This window comes from Doryrhamphus excisus, chromosome 6 (assembly GCF_030265055.1).
Source record: "Doryrhamphus excisus isolate RoL2022-K1 chromosome 6, RoL_Dexc_1.0, whole genome shotgun sequence".
Taxonomy (NCBI): Eukaryota; Metazoa; Chordata; class Actinopteri; order Syngnathiformes; family Syngnathidae; genus Doryrhamphus; species Doryrhamphus excisus.
Genome location: NC_080471.1, coordinates 1346692 through 1357500, shown reverse-complemented (window position 1 = coordinate 1357500; position 10809 = coordinate 1346692). Strand labels below are relative to the sequence as shown.

Genomic DNA, 10809 nt, shown 5'->3' with positions numbered 1-10809 from the left:
ACCTAGCATGTTTTTGGAATGTGGGAGGAAACCGGAGTACCCGGAGAAAACCCACGCATGCACGGGGAGAACATGCAAACTCCACACGGAGATGGCCGAGGGTGGAATTGAACCCTGGTCTCCTAGCTGTGAGGTCTGCGCGCTAACCACTAGACCACCGTGCCGCCCAACTCAATACAAAAGGGCCCAAAATGAGCATAATTGGTCCCCTTTAACTTAAATTTCTTTGTAGAAAGGTACTTCATGAAAATAAGTACATTTGCTTGTATTCATTTACAGCGCAGCCTTGCCACATCCAATATGGCGCCGACGTTGACGTATCACAGCAGTGGACAAACACGCACACATGCACACACTTACTAAAGATGTCTTCTGATAGGCCTGACCGGGTGCGAGTCTTGCCAGGCGAGCTTCATAATTGGCTTTTAACTTCTGATTCAAATGCGAGGCTTCTTCAATGGGTGTCAGCTCCCTGGAACACACGGGTAATAAAAAATGGGTTTTTACCATTATTAGAGCCCTCTAGACATGACATAATACCCCTATAGTCACCATTACACTCCTATTACCCAATATAGTAGACATGATTAGCAATAATCAGAGATAATAACTCATTATGCATGACTACTGGCTTTGTTTACACAACATGCGCAGGCCGTGGGATCACTGCAGGGACACAAGAGAGCTACTGTTTGAAGCATTTCAAGCTACCGAGCTAACTAGTTAGCCTCCAAACTGTTTATTCTAAAAAGAAAATGTTTCAAACAGAGTGGGGAAGTCAAGTAAGAAGTCAAAAAAATTACCACTTCCGCACAAAAAGGGGGAAATGTTTTTCACTCTATCATTTTATACTGCATAAGACTTGTCTTTCAACATTTTTGACTAATAATGGGCCATAGTCAAGCACATATAGCAGCAATTATTGATTAATTATCTGTTGTTGTCATCACATGGGCTACTGGATAAACGTGCTAGGGCGGAGTCTGTCCAATTCTTTTTAATATGAATCCAATATCATTTTTTTTGCTGCTATTGTGCCGATATCAAATATTAATCTATCCATTTGGACATTCCTACTTTCTACATGCAGAAAAAAATGTGAAATAATTGCAAAATGCTGGCATTTGCAACTTTCTTTGGCCCCGTGGTAGGTTATTTAGCCATTGCGCTCCATTAAAAAAATGCATGGACAATGAGTCAACAATTTGTAGGGTGCTTTGTTTGGCAAAATAAATAATGTAGGGGTGTACTCACTTTGTCAGCGGTACCGTTGGATCATTTCTCTTATAGTTACTCTCTTAGATAAAAAAAACAAAGCCTTACTTTTTGTTTGTATCCTGCAACACCACTGTTTGGAGTCTTTGGAAAACATCAGGAGGCAGGAAAGGGGAGCGCACCGGATCGTCGCCCTGGCGCTGACAAGTATTTGCGTGACTAGCTGCTTCCTGCTCGGTGCCAACGGGAGCTGTGACGGTGAAGATGGGAAATAAAAAAACAGTGAATTTCACTGGATTACTTTCATGTGCGGCGCATTAGGAAGGCAATGCAAGGGAGGAATATGACCTAACCTGCATTTAGAACAACTGGAAGGCCAACAGTCTGATGAGAGCTGACAGAAGAGGAAGCAGGGGGGTCAGCGGCCTTCTTTACAAAGGACCTGGCTCTCTCCAGACACTGCTCAGCCAGCGTTAACATTCGCTCCACCTCCATGCCAACCATTTCCTTCTCCTCTGAGGCTAACCAGTGAGAGGGGTGAAATGGAGAACAGAAGGTAAAAGTGCACACTTTGAAAAGACCAGACTAATGCTTTGTACACAAAGAGACGATAACGACAAGGACCGCAGCCCTCTAGAGCCTTCTAGACATGAAATAACACCCCTATAGTCACCTTTACACTACTATTACTGAATATAGTCAACATAATAAGAGAAAATAAGATGTATGAGACATAAATGAGACTTCAAAAAAGTATTGCAACATGTCAAACAGTACCAAACCGTGAATTTTGTGTATCGTTGCACCCTTAATATATATACATTAATTAATTTTCTACTGCTTATCCTCACAAGGGTTGCGCGGGTGCTGGAGCCTATCCCAGCAGCCCATCACAGGGCACATATAGACAAACAACCATTCACACTCACATTAAAACCTATGGACAATTTGGAGTTGCCAATTAACCCTTTTATAATATATAATAACACAATTATTGAATTTTGATACGGCTGGGTACTAAAAGTGTTCCAATATATGTAGAAACAACACATACAAAATATTTTTCCAATACATGATTATTTAGGGGTCCCACCATACATCTGTTTTAGTGGAATAAAGTGGTGAACATTGCTCAATGGTCGCCATGAATTGTTATTTAAATGTGTTACTATTGCCCCTTATGTTTACAATAAAATACAAATAAAATGTGTTACTATTGCCCCTTGTGTTTACAATAAAATACAAATAAAATAACAAACAAAGTGTTTAAACTTTATATGTATGTCAAATATTCATCACTGCTACATAAAATTCAGGGTAAGACCATGTGAACATGTCCCATTTACCGCCATTCATTTTGTCAATAGGACAAATGAATGGAGAATCTTGCAAGTTGAATTCTGAGAAATACCCAATCTGCCCAAAGAGAAAACAAATATATTTACTTTCATAACCCTATGAAAAATGATGTTGTATAGAAGTTCATTGTACTCAACATTTCCAGGTCAACTTTTTGGCAATTAGACTAGAAATTGCACATTTTTCGATTTTTTTTTTTACAAAAGTTTATGTGTGAGGTGGCACCCCTAAATCTCAATAGATTTCCTCAAAACTTTGCAGAAGACTTTTTTATGTTCATTAGAAAGAAATGAAATGCCAGCCAAATTTATATTATGAAATTAAAAATTCCCATTCAAATTTGATGCACCCTAATATATGTGTATATACAGTAAACCTCGGATATATCGGACTCGGATATATCGGAAATTCGCTCACAACGGACAGATAAAAAAAGAACCAATTTTTCTGTAATGCATTTCCAATAAAAATTCATTGCATATATCGGATTTTTTATAACGGATTTCGCCTATTTCGGACAAAATCTCCAGTCCCGTTCCAATGCATTTCCATGAAATTTCCCTGGCATATATCGGATGGCCGCATCGTGGCGCTCCGATTCGCCGAATCGTGACAGGCCGCTATACGACGTCATTTGCAGCGTTTGCAGCGTTGCCTGCGCGTCCAGGTACATTGGAAACATAGTCAAGGAAGTGCCTTTTTATAACGGATAAAATCCCATTTACGCATATACCGGATATAAATCCCATATATGCGTAAAACGGACATTTTCCGGTATACGCATATAACGGATTTCACTTATATCGGACAAAACCAGTGGGAACAATTGAATCCGATATATCCGAGGTTTACTGTATATATATATTTTTTACACACACACACATATATCTGTGAGTATACTATATATATATATATATATATATATATATACACATATATCTGTGAGTATGTGTATTTATATAATATCTTATATAGAGTTTGACCTTACTTTGTGACACAGCATCCTCCAAAAGGGTTTGTGATATGTAGTTGATTGTTCGGAGGTATTCGCAGTAAGCTTCCTGCAGGAGGAACACATTACCTTACAATATTGTACTTTAGAAAACAGACACAAACTGCAGTTTCACTTTCTGCAAAAGTATTTGAAATTACAACATATCCGGATTAACATTAAACATTAGAATCGCATACTAGCATTCGGTTGACAACACAAAACACAAGTGCTCATGTTGAAGGAGCAAATAATACCCCTGCAGAGGAATTCTATGAGGCGTTTCAGCAACAAATTCCTGTGTTTTTGTTTCCAAATAACTATGACATCATGCATGGGCTCCTGACTAATGAGTAGTTGCTGACTTTTGAGATCCTATTGTATTCCAGTTGTTTCCCATCTCAACATGCTTTGTTGGAGTGGCGCTCTTATTGGAGATAACATTTCAAGTAATTAGAAAAGTTGCTTTAATTAATTCCACAATGCACAGTGGTGATGAGCTGAAAACATTCTGAACACTAGATTAACATGTGGTATCCAAATTCCCCAACATTGGACAGTTCGGCTCTAAAACAAGAATCAACTGGCGACCTAAAAGCGAAGATGCGGGTGATTGGAAGGAGAAAATATGGCCAAATGAGGATACTTGTTTGTGACGCATAGCATAGTGAAGTGACAGCTAGCCGTGGCAGCTAGCCATGACAGCTAGTTTACCATAAACTTTCATGAATGGCGTCCACTACCTCATGTCTGTTTCCTCCGTCCAGATGTATTGCTGTTTTCGCCATTTTCATGGCAGTCTGAAGGGGCTTCACGTCAGCTGTAGCCATGTTCAGTTGTTTACATTCCCATGTTTGCAAACCTTCTTCACCCCGGAATCTATGTCACTCGACCTGGAACGCGACCCGGAAGTAGATAGCGGCCGCCATATTGGGTAGGGTAGGCGTCATGCGTCCGCAGAGAGGAATTTAATACACGGCCGCCATATTGGGTAGGGCAGGCGTCATTGTGTTCCCAGATTGGAATTTAATACTGATTGTACTTGAATCTTAAAATTATCCATCATCATAGTCACTTTTTACACTCTAATCCCGTAAAACGTCACCTCAAACCATGTATAATATGGCGATGACCGCGGTTTTACCGTTCAATAAACAGCTGTGTTAAAAAAAACAACTGCTACCTGGCTGTAAAGAGGCACTTTGTCACGGTAATCAAACCGTTGCGTACATTTTGAGTGTTTTCAAATTAGTCTAGATGGGTGACTGAAACCTCTTGAAGTATGGAGTGAGTGTGTGTGAGGTTTCCCGTGTTTATTTTAACAGAAAAGTGCATTTTGAGCAAGTTGAAAAAACTGAAAAAAACGACATACTAACCCCTTACGTTTTTTTTTTTTAAATTGACGCCCTAAAATTTTGGCATTTTATGCCATTTTTGGATGCTCCTAGGCCCCCTGTTGAGTGTGTGTGAGGTTTCCCGTGTTTATTTTAACAGAAAAGCGCATTTTGAGCAAGTTGAAAAAACTGAAAAAAACGACATACTAACCCCTTACGTTTTTTTTTCAAAAATTGACGCCCTAAAAGTTTGGCATTTTATGCCATTTTTGGATGCTCCTGGGGCCCCTCTTGAGTGTGTGTGAGGTTTCCCGTGTTTATTTTAACAGAAAAGTGCATTTTAAGCAAGTTGAAAAAACTGAAAAAAACGACATACTAACTAACCCCTTATGTTTTTTTTCAAAAATTGACGCCCTAAAAGTTTGGCATTTTATGCCATTTTTGGATGCTCCTGGGGCCCCTCTTGAGTGTGTGTGAGGTTTCCCGTGTTTATTTTAACAGAAAAGTGCATTTTAAGCAAGTTGAAAAAACTGAAAAAAACGACATACTAACTAACCCCTTATGTTTTTTTTCAAAAATTGACGCCCTAAAATTTGGGCATTTTATGCAATTTTTGGATGCTCCTGGGGCCCCTGTTGAGTGTGTGTGAGGTTTCCCGTGTTTATTTTAACAGAAAAGTGCATTTTGAGCAAGTTGAAAAAACTGAAAAAAACGACATACTAACTAACCCCTTACGTTTTTTTTCAAAAATTGACGCCCTAAAATTTGGGCATTTTATGCAATTTTTGGATGCTCCTGGGGCCCCTGTTGAGTGTGTGTGAGGTTTCCCGTGTTTATTTTAACAGAAAAGTGCATTTTGAGCAAGTTGAAAAAACTGAAAAAAACGACATACTAACTAACCCCTTACGTTTTTTTTCAAAAATTGACGCCCTAAAATTTGGGCATTTTATGCCATTTTTGGATGCTCCTGGGGCCCCTGTTGAGTGTGTGGGAGGTTTCCCGTGTTTATTTTAACAGAAAAGTGCATTTTGAGCAAGTTGAAAAAACTGAAATATTTTGACATTTTATGCCATTTTTGGATGCTCCTGGGGCCCCTGTTGAGTGTGTGTGAGGTTTCCCGTGTTTATTTTAACAGAAAAGTGCATTTTGAGCAAGTTGAAAAAACTGAAAAAAACGACATACTAACCCCTTACGTTTTTTTTCAAAAATTGACGCCCTAAAATTTGGGCATTTTATGCCATTTGTGGATGCTCCTGGGGCCCCTCTTGAGTGTGTGTGAGGTTTCCCGTGTTTATTTTAACAGAAAAGTGCATTTTGAGCAAGTTGAAAAAACTGAAAAATACGACATACTAACCCCTTACGTTTTTTTTCAAAAATTGACGCCCTAAAATTTGGGCATTTTATGCCATTTTTGGATGCTCCTGGGGCCCCTGTTGAGTGTGTGTGAGGTTTCCCGTGTTTATTTTAACAGAAAAGTGCATTTTGAGCAAGTTGAAAAAACTGAAAAAAACGACGTTACGTTTTTTTTCAAAAATTGACGCCCTAAAATTTGGGCATTTTATGCCATTTTTGGATGCTCCTCGGCCCCCTGTTGAGTGTGTGTGAGGTTTCCCGTGTTTATTTTAACAGAAAAGTGCATTTTGAGCAAGTTGAAAAAACTGAAAAAAACGACATACTAACCCCTTACGTTTTTTTTCAAAAATTGACGCCCTAAAATTTTGGCATTTTATGCCATTTTTGGATGCTCCTGGGGCCCCTCTTGAGTGTGTGTGCAGTTTCCCGTGTTTATTTTAACAGAAAAGTGCATTTTGAGCAAGTTGAAAAAACTGAAAAATACGACATACTAACCCCTTACGTTTTTTTTTTTAAATTGACGCCCTAAAATTTTGGCATTTTATGCCATTTTTGGATGCTCCTACGCCCCCTGTTGAGTGTGTGTGAGGTTTCCCGTGTTTATTTTAACAGAAAAGCGCATTTTGAGCAAGTTGAAAAAACTGAAAAAAACGACATACTAACCCCTTACGTTTTTTTTTCAAAAATTGACGCCCTAAAAGTTTGGCATTTTATGCCATTTTTGGATGCTCCTGGGGCCCCTCTTGAGTGTGTGTGAGGTTTCCCGTGTTTATTTTAACAGAAAAGTGCATTTTAAGCAAGTTGAAAAAACTGAAAAAAACGACATACTAACTAACCCCTTATGTTTTTTTTCAAAAATTGACGCCCTAAAATTTGGGCATTTTATGCAATTTTTGGATGCTCCTGGGGCCCCTGTTGAGTGTGTGTGAGGTTTCCCGTGTTTATTTTAACAGAAAAGTGCATTTTGAGCAAGTTGAAAAAACTGAAAAAAACGACATACTAACTAACCCCTTACGTTTTTTTTCAAAAATTGACGCCCTAAAATTTGGGCATTTTATGCCATTTTTGGATGCTCCTGGGGCCCCTGTTGAGTGTGTGGGAGGTTTCCCGTGTTTATTTTAACAGAAAAGTGCATTTTGAGCAAGTTGAAAAAACTGAAATATTTTGACATTTTATGCCATTTTTGGATGCTCCTGGGGCCCCTGTTGAGTGTGTGTGAGGTTTCCCGTGTTTATTTTAACAGAAAAGTGCATTTTGAGCAAGTTGAAAAAACTGAAAAAAACGACATACTAACCCCTTACGTTTTTTTTCAAAAATTGACGCCCTAAAATTTGGGCATTTTATGCCATTTGTGGATGCTCCTGGGGCCCCTCTTGAGTGTGTGTGAGGTTTCCCGTGTTTATTTTAACAGAAAAGTGCATTTTGAGCAAGTTGAAAAAACTGAAAAATACGACATACTAACCCCTTACGTTTTTTTTCAAAAATTGACGCCCTAAAATTTGGGCATTTTATGCCATTTTTGGATGCTCCTGGGGCCCCTGTTGAGTGTGTGTGAGGTTTCCCGTGTTTATTTTAACAGAAAAGTGCATTTTGAGCAAGTTGAAAAAACTGAAAAAAAACGACGTTACGTTTTTTTTCAAAAATTGACGCCCTAAAATTTGGGCATTTTATGCCATTATTGGATGCTCCTGGGGCCCCTGTTGAGTGTGTGTGAGGTTTCCCTTGTTTATTTTAACAGAAAAGTGCATTTTGAGCAAGTTGAAAAAACTGAAAAAAACGACATACTAACCCCTTACGTTTTTTTTCAAAAATTGACGCCCTAAAATTTGGGCATTTTATGCCATTTTTGGATGCTCCTGGGGCCCCTGTTGAGTGTGTGTGAGGTTTCCCGTGTTTATTTTAACAGAAAAGTGCATTTTGAGCAAGTTGAAAAAACTGAAAAAAACGACATACTAACCCCTTACGTTTTTTTTCAAAAATTGACGCCCTAAAATTTGGGCATTTTATGCCATTTTTGGATGCTCCTGGGGCCCCTGTTGAGTGTGTGTGAGGTTTCCCGTGTTTATTTTAACAGAAAAGTGCATTTTGAGCAAGTTGAAAAAACTGAAAAAAACGACATACTAACCCCTTATGTTTTTTTTCAAAAATTGACGCCCTAAAATTTGGGCATTTTATGCCATTTTTGGATGCTCCTGGGGCCCGTCTTGAGTGTGTGTGAGGTTTCCCGTGTTTATTTTAACAGAAAAGTGCATTTTGAGCAAGTTGAAAAAACTGAAAAAAACGACATACTAACCCCTTACGTTTTTTTTCAAAAATTGACGCCCTAAAATTTGGGCATTTTATGCCATTTTTGGATGCTCCTGGGGCACCTGTTGAGTGTGTGTGAGGTTTCCCGTGTTTATTTTAACAGAAAAGTGCATTTTGAGCAAGTTGAAAAAACTGAAAAAAACGACATACTAACCCCTTACGTTTTTTTTCAAAAATTGACGCCCTAAAATTTGGGCATTTTATGCCATTTCTGGATGCTCCTGGGGCCCCTGTTGAGTGTGTGTGAGGTTTCCCGTGTTTATTTTAACAGAAAAGTTCATTTTGAGCAAGTTGAAAAAACTGAAAAAAACGACATACTAACCCCTTACGTTTTTTTTCAAAAATTGACGCCCTAATATTTGGGCATTTTATGCCATTTTTGGATGCTCCTGGGGCCCCTGTTGAGTGTGTGTGAGGTTTCCCGTGTTTATTTTAACAGAAAAGTGCATTTTGAGCAAGTTGAAAAAACTGAAAAAAACGACATACTAACCCCTTACGTTTTTTTTCAAAAATTGACGCCCTAAAATTTGGGCATTTTATGCCACTTCTGGATGCTCCTGGGGCCCCTGTTGAGTGTGTGTGAGGTTTCCCGTGTTTATTTTAACAGAAAAGTGCATTTTGAGCAAGTTGAAAAAACTGAAAAAAACGACATACTAACCCCTTACGTTTTTTTTCAAAAATTGACGCCCTAATATTTGGGCATTTTATGCCATTTTTGGATGCTCCTGGGGCCCCTGTTGAGTGTGTGTGAGGTTTCCCGTGTTTATTTTAACAGAAAAGTGCATTTTGAGCAAGTTGAAAAAACTGAAAAAAACGACATACTAACCCCTTACGTTTTTTTTCAAAAATTGACGCCCTAAAATTTGGGCATTTCATGCCATTTTTGGATGCTCCTGGGGCCCCTGTTGAGTGTGTGTGAGGTTTCCCGTGTTTATTTTAACAGAAAAGTGCATTTTCAGCAAGTTGAAAAAACTGAAAAAAACGACATACTAACCCCTTACGTTTTTTTTCAAAAATTGACGCCCTAAAATTTGGGCATTTTATGCCATTTCTGGATGCTCCTGGGGCCCCTGTTGCGTGTGTGTGAGGTTTCCCGTGTTTATTTTAACAGAAAAGTGCATTTTGAGCAAGTTGAAAAAACTGAAAAAAACGACATACTAACCCCTTACGTTTTTTTTCAAAAATTGACGCCCTAAAATTTGGGCATTTTATGCCATTTTTGGATGCTCCTGGGGCCCCTGTTGAGTGTGTGTGAGGTTTCCCGTGTTTATTTTAACAGAAAAGTGCATTTTGAGCAAGTTGAAAAAACTGAAAAAAACGACATACTAACCCCTTACGTTTTTTTTTTCAAAAATTGACGCCCTAAAATTTGGGCATTTTATGCCATTTTTGGATGCTCCTCGGCCCCCTGTTGAGTGTGTGTGAGGTTTCCCGTGTTTATTTTAACAGAAAAGTGCATTTTGAGCAAGTTGAAAAAACTGAAAAAAACGACATACTAACCCCTTACGTTTTTTTTCAAAAATTGACGCCCTAAAATTTTGGCATTTTATGCCATTTTTGGATGCTCCTGGGGCCCCTCTTGAGTGTGTGTGCAGTTTCCCGTGTTTATTTTAACAGAAAAGTGCATTTTGAGCAAGTTGAAAAAACTGAAAAATACGACATACTAACCCCTTACGTTTTTTTTTTAAATTGACGCCCTAAAATTTTGGCATTTTATGCCATTTTTGGATGCTCCTGGGGCCCCTGTTGAGTGTGTGTGAGGTTTCCCGTGTTTATTTTAACAGAAAAGCGCATTTTGAGCAAGTTGAAAAAACTGAAAAAAACGACATACTAACCCCTTACGTTTTTTTTTCAAAAATTGACGCCCTAAAAGTTTGGCATTTTATGCCATTTTTGGATGCTCCTGGGGCCCCTGTTGAGTGTGTGTGAGGTTTCCCGTGTTTATTTTAACAGAAAAGTGCATTTTGAGCAAGTTGAAAAAACTGAAAAAAACGACATACTAACTAATCCCTTACGTTTTTTTTCAAAAATTGACGCCCTAAAATTTGGGCATTTTATGCCATTTTTGGATGCTCCTGGGGCCCCTGTTGAGTGTGTGTGAGGTTTCCCGTGTTTATTTTAACAGAAAAGTGCATTTTGAGCAAGTTGAAAAAACTGAAAAAAACGACATACTAACCCCTTACGTTTTTTTTCAAAAATTGACGCCCTAAAATTTGGGCATTTTATGCCATTTTTGGATGCTCCTGGGGC

At 38.6% G+C, this 10809-nt stretch overlaps 1 protein-coding gene across 2 annotated transcripts in view; it reads right to left on the bottom strand.

The window, feature by feature from the left end:
* The window catches only part of vps9d1 (VPS9 domain containing 1), a 31407-nt gene extending 26933 nt beyond the window's left edge, over positions 1–4474 (bottom strand). For both annotated transcript variants that reach the window (XM_058075892.1, XM_058075893.1), the window contains exons 1-5: positions 4309–4474; positions 3563–3635; positions 1569–1736; positions 1324–1465; positions 361–472 (exon numbers count right to left, since the gene is read on the bottom strand). In XM_058075892.1, the coding sequence (XP_057931875.1) occupies positions 361–472; positions 1324–1465; positions 1569–1736; positions 3563–3635; positions 4309–4395 (582 nt within the window). In that variant the 5' untranslated portion in view covers positions 4396–4474. The remainder of the gene's footprint in view (positions 1–360; positions 473–1323; positions 1466–1568; positions 1737–3562; positions 3636–4308) is intronic.
* Between the last annotated feature and the right edge of the window lie 6335 nt (positions 4475–10809).